This window comes from Malania oleifera, chromosome 7 (assembly GCF_029873635.1).
Source record: "Malania oleifera isolate guangnan ecotype guangnan chromosome 7, ASM2987363v1, whole genome shotgun sequence".
NCBI lineage: Eukaryota > Viridiplantae > Streptophyta > Magnoliopsida > Santalales > Ximeniaceae > Malania > Malania oleifera.
In genome coordinates, this window is record NC_080423.1 from 86,292,329 (window position 1) to 86,309,909 (window position 17,581).

At 33.3% G+C, this 17,581-nt stretch overlaps 1 protein-coding gene across 1 annotated transcript; it reads left to right on the forward strand.

Moving 5' to 3' along the window:
* The first annotated feature begins 5,208 nt into the window (after window positions 1-5,208).
* LOC131159866 (protein RETICULATA, chloroplastic) lies at window positions 5,209-13,857 on the forward strand. Its single transcript, XM_058115061.1, has 8 exons — window positions 5,209-5,485; window positions 5,574-6,240; window positions 6,343-6,441; window positions 7,171-7,391; window positions 7,611-7,680; window positions 7,835-7,914; window positions 11,843-11,907; window positions 13,335-13,857. Exons 2-8 carry the CDS (start codon window positions 5,668-5,670, stop codon window positions 13,526-13,528), a joined length of 1,302 nt encoding a protein of 433 aa, XP_057971044.1. The 5' UTR covers window positions 5,209-5,485; window positions 5,574-5,667; the 3' UTR covers window positions 13,529-13,857.
* The last annotated feature ends 3,724 nt before the right edge of the window (window positions 13,858-17,581 follow it).

Sequence of the window (17,581 nt, forward strand, 5' to 3'; positions counted from 1 at the left end):
CTCACATACGATATGAAATAAAGCTCAAATGAGTACATGTATTTTCTCAATGTAATCTTTGAATAAAATATATATGATGAGTGCTCAAAGATTTTGACCCTAATAAATATTTCTCCAAAATATTTTTCAATAAAGGATATAAATAAGAGAACCTAGAGTTTTGGTTTTCAAATGATTTTTGCAAGATAAGAATTTATCTATGAAAGCATAAATGCAAGAAGACTTTTCCAAGCATAAGAAAAATATGAATGTAAAAATATGTGCACAAGTCTTTCAAAGATAATTGATAAAAATTTTCTCCAAGAATATTTAACAACAAAATAAATGGGAGAAACTCAAAGATTACTCTCAAAATGATTTTCTAAAAATGTGAGTTTAAGTTAAATGTTCAAAAACAAAATATTAAATGCCCAAAACAATAAATCTCAACCAAACTTTAAAAGCAATATGTGTGCTAGTGAAGGAGGAGAGTAGTAATCAAATGCTCTCTTAAAAAGAATTTTGAAATAAAAGAGAGTAAGAGAGTATATAAAATAAGCACAAAAATTTGGGAGAAATTATAATCCAAGCATTAGTTTTAAAAATGAGTAATGAGGGGGTTTTTATAGTTTTTATGAAAATATGATCATTTGGGGACACGATCGGTATTTTTCAAATTATTTTATTAAAAATTAAACGCGATTAGCACTAGAAAATAACTAGAACCTGAGAGGTTTGATCGGCTGGTGCTAGCACCGATCGGCTGATCACACACAAGAATTTCAAATTTTTAAATGGGTTCGGTCAGCCGAGGAAAGTGCCAATCGGCTGACTTGGGCAACTTTCCGAACTTTCATAGGTTTGATCGACTGATGCTTAAACCAGTTTGCCGGTTCTTGAGGATCGGTCAGCTAAGGGCCCTTTTGAACTAATTTGGTCGGTTGGCTGAGCCTTTGACTTTGGTCAATTTTCTTAGGTTGGTCGACTGTGTATTTTAGTTCATTTTAGGGTCGGTGACCCAAACATGACCAAAAATACAATTTTGCCTTTAGGGCATGGTCGGTCAGTTGAGGTCTTTAAAATATGAATAGGTTGGTCAACTGGGCCTAGTTAAAAACTCAAGTTTGACCCTATTTTTTACCCTAAATGATTTAAACCTTTTTGCTTGATTTTAGTTGTTAAGAAAAAAGGTTTTTCTTTTGCGATGTTGGGTGTCCTAAGGTCAGTTTATGGTTCGTCCTGAGCATTAGGTTATATCATGCAGAGATATGTATTATCATAGACCAAATAATAAAAACTAAAATGTATTACAAATGAAATTGTAAATGTCTTTTTCTTTACTCCTTTGATTTCATGGAATATGCCAGACTTTGATGGACTTTAAGTTTCTCAGGCTTCCATTTCCCTTTATCTTATGTGCGTGCTAAATATAAACCTGTTCACATACTAAATGCACACATAAGAAACTCGTGCTTTGTTAGCATCAAAATAGGTATCGGACTCAAAAAGTCAACTAAGTCTTTTTTCCTAAAAATCCTCTATTAAAACCTAAGAGGAAAAATATGAAAAATAACAGTAGACCTCACAAAATGAATAGAGGCAACCCTAATCAAAAGAATTTGCAAAAGTGGGCACATTACTCGAATTTGAAAATTTCGAAAACGTGGGCCTTTTCTTCAGTCTAATATAGTTAAGGAACCATTTGTAGTGATGCTTATTGATATAAATATGGTCCACAATATTTAGGGGTGGTGGACAAAGTTAGGTGCTAATAGACATGTTTGTTATAATAAATTTTGGTTCAAGGTGTGCACTCTTTTTAAGGAACTGAATGCTATACTAAAAAAAAATATTTTTTATATGAAAGATTTAAGTGAGGCTAATGTTATTTTAGGCATGAAAATTACAAGGTTGTACGATGGTATATTTCTTGATCAGTCACATTATTTTGAAATTTTTTTTTAATAAACATGATTGTGCAAGTGTGCTACTACTTCTTTAGATTCAATTAATCACTTATTTCTTGTTGATGAAAATTTTGGAGTGGTTAATCAAGAGGAATACAATAACATTATTGATAGTATGAGATATGCAACTGATTTAACTAGACCTGACATTGCATATGCAGTAGGAATACTTAGTAGATTTTTTAGCAAGTTAGGTAAAGAACATTGGAATGATCTTGAACATGTAATGAAATAATTAGTTGGTATAAAAAATTATGACTTATTTTTTTACTAAGTATCCTGCTATACTTGAAGGGTTTTGTGATGCTGATTGAAATACTTTGTCACGTGATTCACTCTCTACCATTGGTTATATTTTTATTTTAGGTGGTGGTGTTATTTGCTAGAAATCTAAAAAATAAACAATAATTGCTAACTCAACTATGAAAGTTGAGCTTATTGCTTTAACACTAGTTAGTGAAGAAGCAAGTTGATTAAGAGATATGTTGTATGAGATCCCAGGAAAAATAAATACCACCCATCCTAATTAATTGTGATAATACTGCCGCAATTGGTAGAGTGAACAACCGTTATTATAATGTTAAATCTAGACTCATAAGAAGAAAACAAAGTACGATGAGATTATATTTGAGTAGTGACATCATTAATGTGAGTTATATAAAAATCTTTTGAAAATATTGTGGATCCATTAACTAAGACCTTAACAAAAGAAAGAGTTTGGAATACATCGAGGGGGATGAGATTAAAGCCCATAAAATCATGAACCATGTATGAGGATACCTAACCCAAGGACCAGAGATCCTGTAATTGGGTTCAATGGAAAGAACGAATCATATGGTGGTCGTAAGAAATGCACTATTATTTTTAAACTCATCCCTATGGTGTAAGTACATTTATCCTATAACGGAGGAGGTTGAGTTTCTAAAACTCTTAATGATAATCTGTATCTCTTATGAGTGGGGGTGTCAAAGTTACAGGAGCACCCTTGACAGATTTCACCTATGTGAGCATAAGAGTGGGTCCGCTCTCTATGAGAATTTGGATTATTCTCAAATATGCTCATGAAACTAGGATTAGCACAAGGCCGAAACGTGCTGGACTATTAAAGCTTATGTTACACCTGAATGATTATGTGAGTAGTAATACTTTATTTCCCTTAAGCTGTCATAGTTCAAGTCTGAGACCACTACTGACTCTAGAGTAAAAATTATTGTTCGCTAAGTGAAGGTTCAATGCAGAGCACACCTTCATTATGCATAATTATTCACTTTTGATTGTTAAAGTCTCTACATGCATGATACATACATAATATTAAAATGAGGGGGAAATTGTTAGTGTATATTAATATTATTATATAGTTTGTGTATTATAATAATATTATTATTTTATATTGGAATAGAAGATGTACCTTGGATTGGGTTATGGTCATTTCCATGTATCTTATAAATGCATAAGATTAATTATATGAATGTACCTTGAATCTATGGTTGCATCTACTTAATATATACTTATCTTATTTATTAAGTATATGGAGAATGAAGTGTCATTTTGTGCCTATAAAGAGACACCTGGGGCATTAGCACAACATACCAATCTCTTTTCTTTATTCTCATCATATTATTATTCTTTTGAGTCTAGAGAGTTTGACAAGTAAAGTAAGGTGTTTTTTTTTTTGGTTGAACTTTGAACTCTTTCGTTTGTATAGAATTGGAGAGAGTCATATGATTCAAATTGGACTGTTATATTCTGGAGGAGACAAGTCTTAAGGAGTTTTGCTGCACAGATTCGTGAGCTAAGCCAATAAACCGCAGAGGGCTTGAATCTCCTTAAAGAAAGCGAGATATCCGTGCCTTAACCTATTTGTGAATCGCGTTTATATTTTTATTTTTTATTTGTGTTTAAGTTTAATGTTTTTTTATTTTTATTTTATTAAATTTCCTAACATATAGTAATTTAACAAAACCACAAGAAAATCTCTAAGACCCATTTAGTTTGGAAAACAATTTCTACTTTTCATTTAGTTTTCTAAAAAATTGCAAAAAGGCTACCTTTTTTTTCATTTTTATGACTTTCGCATGGAATAAATAAATAATTTTGACATTATTTACTTGTAAAAATAGTTTTATTGTTCTATTTTTAATTTCAAATAATAACAAAAAAATGCCTCATTGTTTTTCAATTTTTCAAATTTATATAGAAAAGTTGAAAAATATCTTTTCATAAATTTTCAACTCGTACTTTCCATATGAGGCATACAATTTGGATCTTGAACTTTATTTATCGTGCTGACTATGCATAGACTTTATTCTAAATCTACACAAATTCAAATTCAAGCCCCAAAATCCATGATTCCAAATATTACCTCATATAAAATTTGAAAAATTAAAAAACAAGTTATTTCCTTTATGATTATTTTAAAATCTAGAAATAACAAATGTAAAATTTTTTTGCACACTAACACAAGCTCTATATTGCCAACCTTCTTAATACGAATCTTAAAAAAAATTAAAAATTTATTAAGATTTTTATAAAACTAGAAATTAAAAAAATGAAAAATATTTTTCACAACCCTAAATGATTCCACCAATAAAACAAAAAAGCCAATAAAAAAAAAAACATTGTCCTACTAGATTGATAGCTTCTTGCTTAATGATGGTTTTTTATAGGCACTTATTGCTTAACTAATGATGATTTTGTATAGCACTCATTGAACATGAAGCAAGTAGGGGGTGAGAATCAAACTAAATTGTAAAGTCAAATCAAATTGAATTGAAAAATCAACTAATCATTTTTCGCTTTACCTTCAGTTATGGATTTTAATTTTTATTTTTAACAATTCATCCTATTTAATAACAATGGTGAATCGTACCTAATCAATATATTAAAATATATAACAATACATATCATATATAATAATGGTGTTTAAATTTTTAATAATTTAAATTGAAAAATAATTATATTGCTTCAAGATGAGTGCTTAAATTTTAATAATGAATTCAATTTGATTATTATGGAAGAGGCACATGTGAGCTTAGTGTCTATCTAAAACAAGTGTATCATATGTTTGACCATTATGGGCCTAACTTGGGCCCAGGAAGGCTCCTCATTTAGGCCGGCTACCCTACCTGGCCCACTACTCCCCATGCGAGAGGGCTCGCGATACCCTAATGCGATTCACACGCTTGCCGGTTTCCACACGTACGAGCACCGATATAGAAAGGGAGCGCCACTCTCCAGCTTCAACAGAGAGAGAGAGAGAGAGAGAGAGATGTTTCTGCTTGCTGGGTAGTGGCTGCTGAGCTTCTCTCTCTCTCTCTCTCTCTCTCTCTCAAAGCCAATATATCATATGCCATTTCTGAGAATCACTTTGAGAATCGAACCTGGGAGTAGCTCTACTTTTCATCAATCCAAACAAGGGAAAGTGGGCAAGCATTTGATTCCAAAATTCCAATACTCTCCACCCCCATTTTCTGCAGCTTTTTATTTCCTTTGCAGAACGAATTTTTCGCACATTGGGAGATTCGTAGCTGGGTTCAAAGGTTTGTTTCTCTCAGTCATATCAGTTTCGATTATGCACTCTTTAGCTTTCTTCTAGTATTGATTCTGGTTATGATTTTTATTGTTTAGATCATAGTTGTGAGCTTGTTCTCGTCTCCTGGGTTTGATAGCAATTTACAAATCTTGTTTTTCTGTGTCGACGTTTCAATATCTTGTGAGGAATATGGCGGGTTGTTCGTCGAGTTATGCGATTTCATATTTAGTAATTTTAAAAAATGAAGTTCGATGTTTGGAAGTTGATAATAGGGTTGGGTTCATGAATGCTGTGAAGAAGGGAGGTCTGCTCTTATTGTCTGGGAGCAGTAGGAGTGGATGTTTTTCTAGGAGGAAGAAACATGGGTTTGAGGTAAAGTACATGTTGGAGCCACAGGCTGAGCCGCAATCTGTTCTGAGCCCAGTCACAGTTCCGATAGAGGGGAATGATGGTGTTGCTGAGAAGAATGACAGGGTTTGGGAAAGTGGGTATGCCCCAAAAACTGATAGTGAAGGTGGTGGTGGTAACGGGAATGCATCGGATGGAAGTGGAAAATTTCCTAATGGTGGCGGAGGAGGCGGGGGCGGCGATGATGGTGAACAGAATGACAAGGAGGAAGAGGAGTTTGGGCCAATTATGAAGTTTGAGGAGGTTATAAGAGAGACACAGGCTCTAGGTGCTACTCTTCCTTCTGATATGTTGGAAGCTGCAAAGAGTGTGGGCCTTCGTAAAGTGCTCCTCCTAAGATATTTGGATTTGCAGGTACAGTTTCCCTAAATTTGTATGCTAGTAAAGCTTTTTGAAGTGACGTATTTAAGATTTTGATGTGTTTTCTCCTAATGAATTATGGTATTTTCATTGCAGGGTTCTGTATGGCCTTTAAGCTTTTTGATGAAGTCATGCTCTATGCTTCGTAACCGTATGTTGGCTGATCCAAGTTTTCTATTCAAAGTCGGAACAGAGGTGTGTTAAGCTTCTTTAGATATGGTTCTTATGCAAAAACTTTGTTTAGTGAAATGGGAGAAGCACAAGGATGGTGATTGTTATTGGCATTATTGGTACCATCAGCTAGGATTATGCCAAGAAATCAGCATTGTGAATACAAATTTGGATTATGCACACACAAAGTAAATCAAAAGAGAACGGAAGAAAAAGATCACAACAATTTTTGTGCTTTGACAGTGTGCCAACATCCACAGAGCCCATGAGAAAATCATTAGTGTCAGCAAAAAGTATCTTAGCATTTCAAACCTTAACTACAAATATGAGTAGTTGTCATGTGAAAACCCTAAAATACCCGCATATAACAATATGATAAGTTATGACACTACACTCTGGTTCAAAATCCGTACTATATTGTGAGACCACTTTGGTCTCTTGCCCTCTATGCTAGCCTTATACTTACTTCAAGTGGACCACCCTCTAAATATGAGCCACGACTTAGCAATGGCTTATCATAGAACTTGAATGAGTGTAGTGCCAAACGGATTCATATTTTGAGAAAGTTCAATATGATTCGAAGCCTATGAACTTTGTAGTTCTGGAAAACGTTCTGTATTTTCTAGGTGGATCACATGCTATATGGTATGTACCTGTTGTTTGAGTGCATATCTGATGGGGATGCTGCTGGCCTGCTGGGTCTCGATATTTTTCTGATAAGAAAGGATCCACTGTTTATTTAATGTGATGCAGATAGTCATTGATTTTTGTTGTGCCACATTTGCGGAAGTTCAAAAGAGGGGCAAAGATTTCTGGTCAGAATTTGAATTGTATCTTGCAGATCTTTTGGTTGGGATGGTAGTTAGCGTTGCTTTAGTTGGTATCTTAGCTCCATATGCTCGTATTGGGCAACCATCAGTATCTAAAGGATTCCTTGGGCGCATGCGGCAGGCATACGGAGCTCTTCCAAGCAGGTTGTCAGTTCATGCCAAGGAGAATATTCAGTTCATTACTAATAACTAAATACACTTGCTGCTTATAAATAATAAACAACAATGACCTCTGTTTAATTTTAGTTCATTTTTAGTAACATGATGCCTAGCTTTGTCATTCCGCTTTTTCCTTTTTTTACATTGATGCTGTAGATTATGCTGAAAGATATATTCAGCTGCTCAAATGTTTACCTTATGCAGTGTATTTGAAGCTGAAAGGCCTGGCTGTAAATTTTCAGTAAATCAAAGGGTGGCAACATACTTTTATCAGGTAACATGTGTATTTGTGCGCATGCATGTGCTCAGGTGCTTGTGTGCATACGTGTTGAACGTGTTCCACTTTTTTTTTTTTTAACTGAATTCAAGTGGAGGTTTTTTGTTTTTTCCTTTTGTATATTATATTGAAATGCACTTTCTGCTTCCAGGGTTTTTTATATGGATCAATTGGGTTTACATGCGGTATTATTGGCCAAGGCATTGCAAATACAATCATGACTGCCAAGCGGTACATTTCTATCTAGACATGCCCTGTATATTTATAATATGGGAGTTGTTGTCATGCCGACTCTTCTGATGTTCCATTTTACCATAAATGTCAAGAGAAACTTCTTTTCATGAGAACAGAGAGATTCAATTAGGGTTTTTTTGTTCTTTAATTTTCCTTTTAGCTTTCTCTTAGTAGATGTTGGACTTGAAATAATCCTCATGAATCATCATTTTAGTTTTCTTATTTTAGACTTTTTTTTTTCTTCATTTAAGAAATTGGTATGAGATTTTTGAGTATTTTAGGGGCTAGGGTTGTGGAATAAATGAAGGAAAAAAAATTTAAATAAGAGGCTTTGGTTTGGGTCAATTGAAGGGGCTTTTTTGTCATTTCCAGATCTGGATTTCAATAAAGAACCATTACTCAAGTACAGTCTCACCAATTTGGGTCTTTGGAGATGGTCTTAAAGGTCTATATAATTCTAATAAATCTATGACTCGGTTGTCTTTTGAGTTGATGGAAAACTGTATTCCTACTACAGTGGACTCCAAGGAAATCGTTTGGCCCCATAAATGTTGGACAACTAAGGGGCTGTTTGGCATCATTTTCAAAAATTGTGAAAATGAAAAACCTGAAAACAAAAAATCAGAAGCTAGAAACTTGGTTGATGTTTCTAAAATTTAATGAATTTAAAAACCTAATTGAAATCATTTCTCAAAAACAACAGCTAAGGGCCCAGGCCATTCCATTTCCCATTTCAACAAAAGACAATTAGAACAACAATAACAACAAAACCAAGCCTTAAGTCTTACTAGGCGAGGTCAACTACGTGAATCTTTTCTGCCAATTTATGCGACTATGGACAATTTCGTTTGAAAAATTTAGGACTATTAAACCTTTACTCTCTCATTCCAAGTTATTTTAGGTCTACCTTTACACCTTCTACTGCCCCTCACTGTAACTAATTCACTCTTCCTCACTGGTACACTATGTGACCTGCATTGCAAGTTGCCAAACCATTTGAGTTATCCCTGCCTTATCTTTTGTTATATAAGTGTTATGCCTAACTTACCGCGAATATGTTCATTTTTTAATTTATCTTTCAATGTTATGCCACTCATCCATCTAAGCATTCTCATCTCAATTACTTTTACTTTTTGAATAACTGATTTCTTAATTGCCCAACATTTTGATCCATATAGTATAGTTTGGTCTTATAATTGTCTAAAAAAACTTTCCTTTTAGTTTTAAGGATATTCTACGACCACAAAGTACACTTGAAACACTTCTTTATTTTACCTAATCTGCTTTAACTCTATGCATTACATCCTCTTCAATTTCTCCTCCAGTTTGCATTATAGATCCAAGGTTATTGATCTACTAGTTCTATGTATTTTTTCATCAAGTTTAACTTTGTCTTCAATATTCCTCCTACTATTACTGAAACTACATTTCATATATTTTGTCTTATTTCTACTTATTCTAAAGCCTTTAGATTCTAAAGCTTCTCTTCATAATTCTAACTTAGATTCTATTTAATCCCTAGTTTCATCAATCAATAAAATATCATCTGCAAACAACATACACGATGGAACTTCGTTTTGGATACTCTTAGTTGGTCCATCACTAAAGTAAAAGGATAAAGGCTCAAAGCAGATCCTTGATGTACATTTATTGTGAATGAAAATTCTTTAGTCTCTCCACCTATAGTCCTTACACTAGTCATTACTCCATCATACATATCCTTAATGAAATTAGTATATGCCTACTACATTTATCCTTTTTTTCTAAAACTCACCATAGAACTTCCCTAGGTATCTTATTGTACCCTTTCTCTAAGTCAATAAATACCATATACAAGTCCCTGTTATTTTCCCTAAATTTTTCCAAAAATTTTCTAAAAGATATGTAGCTTCTACAGTAGATCTTCCAAGCATAAACCAAATTGATTTCTTGATACCTTTGTAGTCTTTGTCTTTGTTCAACTACCCTTTCTCACAGTTTCATTGTATGACTTATAAGTTTAATTCCACGATAGTTATTGCAATTTTGAAAATCTCTTTTATTCTTATATATAGGTATTAAACTGTTTTTCCTCCATTCATATGGCATTTTTCTAGTTTTTGTAATTGTGTTAAATAAGTTAGTTAAGCATTTCCAAATTTCAAATTGGGATGTTATCCGTTGTCCTAAAGCTTTTCCATTTTTCATTTTTTTAGTGCAAACTTAACGTCTTTTACTCTAATCTTATGAATAAATCTCATTTTTTTTAGCTTTTTTCTCATTTGTCAATTCTAAGTTTATGTCTTCTATTTGGTTTCCATTAAATAACTTACTAAAGTAATTTTGCCATCTTTCTTTTATGTCTCAAATAACAATTATAAATATGATTAAAATAATAAAATGCAATAGAATACAAATTAGACCAATATTATAATAAACAATAGAAATTAATTATAATTATTTAATTATTTTATTTTTAAACTCAATCTTTAATGCTACAAAAACTATTTTGGACATGACAATTAAAAAAATGTTCAAAATTATTGATTATTTTTTGAATGACTTTTATTATTTTTTTAATCAAATTTTTAGAAATTTTGTAGATATTTTATCTTAATTATCTTTTAAATTCAGTTGGTTATTTATTTAAATTCAAATTTTTAATTTTTTTTAGTTTTTGTCAAAATCGTTAACAGAAATAGAAAACTAGCAGCCTAAACAACACCTTTTCATAAATTGTTTCTTTACTGTGGAGAGCAACGAAAACAGCCCTTAGATATCATTGTTTTCTTTTGCCTTTGGAGATTGAATACTTCTATCAAAATTAGTTTCTAAAGAACATGCCTACTTCCTTTTAAGACCTGCGTGCATACATGGGTAATCCATCTATCTACTTTCCTCAATGTGGAAATCAAGCAGATGATTGCTCTTGTTGCTCGTATTTTCCCTTCTTTCTGCTGTGTAGCTCAATGTGGAAATTAAGCATATGATCGCTCTTGCTGCTTGTATTTTTCCTTCTTTCTGCTGTGTAGGGTTTATTAGGAGCTGTGATATAAATTCCTTCCCCCGCCTCCCTCTTATTATCCTGCACTATTTTTCCTATTCTTTCAATGAATGTGATTCTGCTTCATGCTATTTCTGGCATATATAATAATAAAGATGAATCTGTTCTTGAAGTTAAAGGATTCTACAGTCACTATGAGCCTGTTTAGTTGTGGAAAATAGTTTTTCTTTTCCAAAGAATTTTGAAAAAATAGCTGATTTTTAAAATTTTACAACATTTGTAAAGAAAAAATTGATCAACAATAAAAGGTTCAGATACTATTTGCGTGTGAAAATAGTTTTATTTTCCATCTTTAATTTTTCAAATAATTACAAGGATGCGAACTTTTCCAATTTTTGAAATTTATATAGAAAACTTGGCAAACATCATTTTATAATTTTCTAGATTTCTCTGCATATGGAACATGGAATTCAAATCTTGGACTTTGATTGTGTGGATTGTGATAAAATAATATAAAATTGCATTAAGTTTCTTCCAAACCCACACAAAACCCAAATCTAATCTCTAAAATCCGTAATATTTTTGGAAAAACATTTTTTTGTAATGACTTTATAATCTAGAAATTAAAACGAAAAATTGTTGTCTAATTGAACAAACTCTTTATTTTCTACCTTCTTAATACGAATCTTGAAAAACTAAGAAATAAGTTAATTTTTTTTATAATTCTTTGGCAAACTAGAAATGGAAAATAGAAAGTGTTTTCCACAAGTAAATAGGCCCTATGTTTTCCCAGCACTGGGAACATATACTAAAAATTGTATTAAGTTGTCCTTTATTGCATGAGATATTTTCTGGAAATTAATAAGCCACTCTTGTGTTCATTGCTAGTGATTTCTGCTCTCACATTGTGGGTCCTCACTATATTTGTTTTACATTGATCAGGAGCATAAGGAAATCTGAAGAAGATATACCTATACCACCTCTTCTGCAGAGTGCAGCTCTTTGGGGTATGCAGTTACTATTCACATTCTGTGTTTGGTCGTTAATGCTTATTATCCTGTTACTATTTGCATTCTGTTTTTGGTTTTGATCACTACCCTAATGCAGTTATTCAAACAAATTCTATTGTTCGTGAGAAAATATGAATATTAGTGTTAGATTCAGTTCGTGACCTAATACAGCTAGACAGTTTCTTCTGGGTTTTGATTTTCTCTGATATTTGGTGTTGAATTTTTTTTTTCCCCTTGTTGGCAGGGTTTTCTTTCATGTAAGTAGCAGTTCATTAACTCAAATTCTAGATATAGTGGGCGATGAGTTGATTTTTTTTCTTCATTTTTTTGTCTCCCCAGCAAAATATTGTGGTCTAAGTGTGGTAATTTAGTTGTGTTGCTAATCTATTATTCTAGAGTTGTACATAATAGAAAGGATTGTGGGAGAGATACTTCATGTGATGGTTATAATCATTAACTGGAAAATTTATGAAGCACCCAGAGATCATATAGAAATGAAATGCTACCATTATGCTTTACTGATAGTTGTTTGCAATGTGTAACCGTGGGGAATGATCCATTCTGCACCTGATTGTCTATACTTCCCTTATGTATGGCAGACAGTTGAGTACCAGTCTTTCCAAGAGAATGCCTATGACATTCTATTAAGAGCCAGGCCTCAATTTGGGTTGAAATGTTGAAATTTTGAGTTTCAGAGGGTATCTAATTGAAACTCACTGTCAAATTTGTTTTTGAAAAATTTCAAATTATGCATAAACATCAATTTTAATGTTTCCCAAAATTCCATCGTAAATTTCCATCATTTACTATAAATTTCCGTCATCTTTTTTTTACCTCACAATCAAAATTGAAATTGAATCTGAAATTTTTGTCGAAGTATCTATAAATTGAAGCCATCAAAATTTCCATAGAAATTGAATTTTAACTCCTTGATTAAGACCAAAACGAATTGTGCGGTTACTACTTAGGTTCAGCCAATGTGATTTATCTTGTGGCATTAGAAGTCAACCAAATGAAGAGCCTACGACATTCTATTGAGAGCAGAATGAGTTATGCAATTAACATAGGTTCCGCCAATGTGGTTCTCATGGCATTGGAGGTCCACTTAATATTGAACCCAGAATCCTTCCCAGTGTCTGCAATTTTACCGCAAATGCATGATGGAATGCTGGCATGAGTTAATGAAAAAGAAACAGGATTGTTGTACGTGCTGATTAATTCTTCTATCAGGTGTAGTATTGGTACCATGGATTGTGTTTTTGGCTTGAACTGGTGTATTTTGTTGTGGGTTTTATTACGCGAATCTTTTCACTGTTTGTGGTGGCAGTGTTTTATTCAAATTTCTGTTTGAAGAAATTTGCAGCCATCCTTTTATTTTGCATGACACTGGTGATTGACTTTTGCTTTCCCTCCCAAACCTGCAGGTGTTTTTCTTGCAGTTTCTTCCAATACCCGTTATCAGATTGTAAATGGACTGGAACGCCTTGTAGAAGCATCGCCCTTGGCAAAGAATGTTCCACCCGTTGCAATGGCTTTCACTGTAGGTGTGCGATTTGCCAACAATGTTTATGGTGGGATGCAGTTTGTGGACTGGGCCAGATGGAGCGGGGTGCAATAACCCAATCAAGTTCTTATTTGCTGGATCGCGTTGCATTTTTCTTACTAACCCATCTAATTAGGAGGAAAAATAAAGTTCAGCTGCATTGACCTCTTGATGCCAATTTGATGCCTAAACTCTTTTCAATCTGCCTGAACAATATTTACTTTCCAAGATCTTTTGCGCCTGCTCTGGGGCTGCTGTGGCAGTTGGTTGTACTGTTATTGGTAACATGTATTGTCTTTTGTGTACTGGAACTCAGAAGCATTGTACTGTATATCTCTCAATGATGAGATGCAAAAAGTCAAGGATCCCAAAAACATTTCAAATAAAGTCTGAGGGTTCCTTCCTATTTGTTCTTAACAGATTGAGGCATGATTGAATATACATGCACAGAATTTTCACACCAAGAGGGGGCAAAGCTCCTTCCCTTTTAAAAGAATTGCCTGCTCAAGAGGGGGCATGTATTGGTAAAAGGGGCTCATGCATTGCAGCTGGAGGATGTGAAGGCAACTTTTCCCTTAATTGGTGGGTTTCATGTGGAAAAAATACTGTCATCATACTGTATGGTTTTAACTTTATAGATAGATTACTATGGATAGTCGAACTAAACACATTTTTCAAGCACGCTAGCTACAAGCTTCAACTTTCAAGTGTTGTAAATCACATGACATCGCCCTTTTTATATTGGTCGGTTGGTTTCTAAAGTTGATAAATCTTACCAAGATGAATTTTCTATCTACTATCCTCACCAATTTAACAAATCCCTTGTAAATGACCCAACAGTCCATAATGTGACATATCATCTACATATTTTTGACAAATAAAATGATATTTCTTTAATATGCCACATCATCGACCTATCTGACAAATTAGAAATAATATATTCATACTATTTGATTGCGTTCCACGGTAAATTCTTTCGTCAATTTTCTTGATAAATGCGTGTTAAAATGATATATTTTAGCAATAATTTTTATTTTTCAATTTTGAGAAATAAAATTTGCATATGACAAGACAAAAGTATTCAATTTATCAATTCGTCAAAATGTGGTTAGCATTTTTTATATAAATAAAATTAGGGATTAGCTATGGACACTTACAAATTCTATTTGCACACCACATTTATTTTATCACATTTTTCCTCTGATTTTTTATTTACTAGTGAAAAAATGTGGATAAATTCATTACTGTTATGAAAACCATAAAAATTAATGGCTGTCACCTTTTCATTTTTATCTCGATAAATTATGTCATTTTGTTTTCCACCATCATAATTATGTGCTATCCTTATTGCCTTATAGAAGGGTCGTTTTTCCCTCTCATTTTGACATACACACATAAGGCTTGAAGTAGACATATGAATAGAAAGGATGAGAGAAGAGCAGAGATAGAAAGAAGAAAGATATTTTGTACGAGGCTAGTTTCAACTCATATTGTAATTCCTCTCGAAATATATAGTGAATTTTTTTATCCCATCCACCCGTGAAGTAGGCATAGCTGAACCACGTAAAATTTATATCTCATCTCTATTTATTTTTCTACATTTTTTTCAACACGTTATCAGCACGAGACTCTAACTATCTGAGATATTTCTTTAAATCCTATTTAGTTTATTTCTTGTAAGTTTTACTCCACAAGAGCATAATATTCTCTAGAAGCGAATACATCTTTTAAAGTTTAACGAGTACCAATCTCCAAAAGAGATGGTAAGATAGTCCTCTTGAAGAAACTATATATTTAAATCCCCTGCCTATATATTTAATCTCTCAAAGAAATAGACATTCTAAGGAGGTTATGTATCTAGTCTCCAGAAGAGATAAAAAATATTTACCTCCTGAAGAGGGTATATTTTTAACCTCCTAAAAAGATATTAAAATTGACCTCCTAAAAAGGTGAGACGTTTATCCTCCAAATAAGGCAGTACATTTAACCTCTGGAAGAGGTGGTAAGTTATTACCCATTTTCATATTGTAATTGAAATCATACTCCTAAAGAGTATAAATTGAGGAAAAAATAATGTTCCTAAAGAAACATATTTAAGTACCCTCCGAAAGGGTGGAAGGGTGGAAGTAATATTATGTCTATTATTATCTCAGTTTTATTTCAGTTGTACATTTTGTTTTAATAAATTGCCTTATTATTGTTAAGTTATTTAGATGTTGAACCTAAAAAAAGTTTAATTTGTTCCCCTTGATATCAAAGGTAACAATTATTTATATAGATTATTGATGTTAATATCCATCTAAATGTAATGAACTTGGGAAACACTATTTTATATGAAAAAATTGCATCCCTACAGAATTGTGCAAAAGCTTTGATCATCCTCCGTCATCATTTAGATGAAGAATTAAAAATTGAATACCTCAATATCAAAGATTCACTTATCTTATGAACAAATTTAAAGGAAAGATTTGACCATCAAAAGACTGTGATTTTACCAAATGTTTGACATGAATGGTTACACCTGCACGAGGTTGCAAGATTTTAAAACAGTTAGTGAATATAACTCAGTTTTGCATAAAATTAGTTCGAAGCTAAAATTTTGTGGTGAAAATATTACTGACGAAGACATGCTTGAAAATACATTAACTAATTTCCATCACTAATGTGCTCTTGCAGCAGCAATATAAGGAGAGGAAATTTATGAAAATTTCTAAACATATATCATGTCTTCTTGTTGTCGAGCCAAAATAACGAACTTTTGATGAAAAAATCACCAAACTCGTCCAACTAGTTCAACCCCATTCCTTGAAGTAAATATGAATATATCTCGTGGTCGAGAACGAGGCCGCATGCATGGTTGTAGGCATGGTTGTGGCCATGGTCAAAATAATCACTGGTATCGACATGAGGCTCCAATCCCCCAGAAGAGGGATGACCCTTAGAAGCCGGATAATGATTAGGACGACCCAGACATCATGATAATAAATGCTACAGATACAGAGGAAAAGATCATTGGTTGCATCCCTGTCGTACGCTTAGACACTTGGTAGATTTATACCAAGCCTTTATAAAAGAAAAGGAAAAAAGTAAAGAAATTAAAACAAATTTTGTTGAGAATGTTGTTCCAATAGACCTTGATGTTGGACCATCCAACTTTGTTTATCTTGATGTTGCTAATTTCCTTTTAAATCAAGACAAATATAATGAAATTGTAATGACCTCAAATTTCTTATCATTTTTCATCATTTTTTTTTATATCTATATACAATAAACATTCCTACGCAGCGGAAACACAAATCATAAAACCATTTATACATAAACTGTACAATACCAGATGCTAGAATATACAGACCATACAAAAATGCCACTCCAGTATCATCTATCCCAAAAACATACACAACTCTACCAAAAACTCACCCTACAATCCGAGGTGATCTGAGCTACACTCTATTCGCGAGCTTGGTCTGCTCGCCTTACTGGTTCACCTGAAAAATGTTAGAGTAATGGGGTGAGTCGACACTCAGTAAGTGGAAATATGCTATCACTAGTGTGTGGCAGTTAAGTTAAAAGTACTTTAAAATATAGCAACTGAACTATAATGCAGCAATTTGAAAACATATCTATCTTTCTCAATTTAAAATACACTGTATCGTCTGTATTTTCTACTTTTCATACTGATAATATCATACCATACTGTAAAACTGTAAACATATATATATATAAAACTGTGCTTTTATCCCTGGGATTCTGTACGTCATGATTTGACCCCTCATGACAAGGTTGTGCGGCCCATAGGCGGGACTCTCTCTAGTCGGCCCTCCAGATAAGTCATCATATTCTACACTACCTCAGCTCGGCCAAACTGCATCCTCTCCTAAGCTCGGGACTGGCTACTACCTCGTCAAACCGGCCCCCTCAACCCAGTGTACTGGGGAGCTGCATACTCTTCGAGCACGGCTGACGGTACCCACATACTATCTGAGATATGTGGTTGCACTCTATCTGTATCTAGCAACGGTACCGTGCTCTGTAATCTGTATCTGTCTGTGTACCTTTCCTCAGGGATCTATTACTATATACATATATACATATATACTCTTTTACTGTTTTCATCATGTTTCCAAAATT

Excerpts from the sequence above, each read along its gene's own strand:
- LOC131159866 (XM_058115061.1), top strand. The coding sequence starts at position 5,668 with ATGGCGGGTTGTTCGTCGAGTTATGCGATTTCATATTTAGTAATTTTA. Across the intron at positions 7,681-7,834 it reads TGGCAACATACTTTTATCAG|GGTTTTTTATATGGATCAAT; the intron begins GTAACATGTGTA and ends TTCTGCTTCCAG. Across the intron at positions 11,908-13,334 it reads GCAGAGTGCAGCTCTTTGGG|GTGTTTTTCTTGCAGTTTCT; the intron begins GTATGCAGTTAC and ends CCAAACCTGCAG.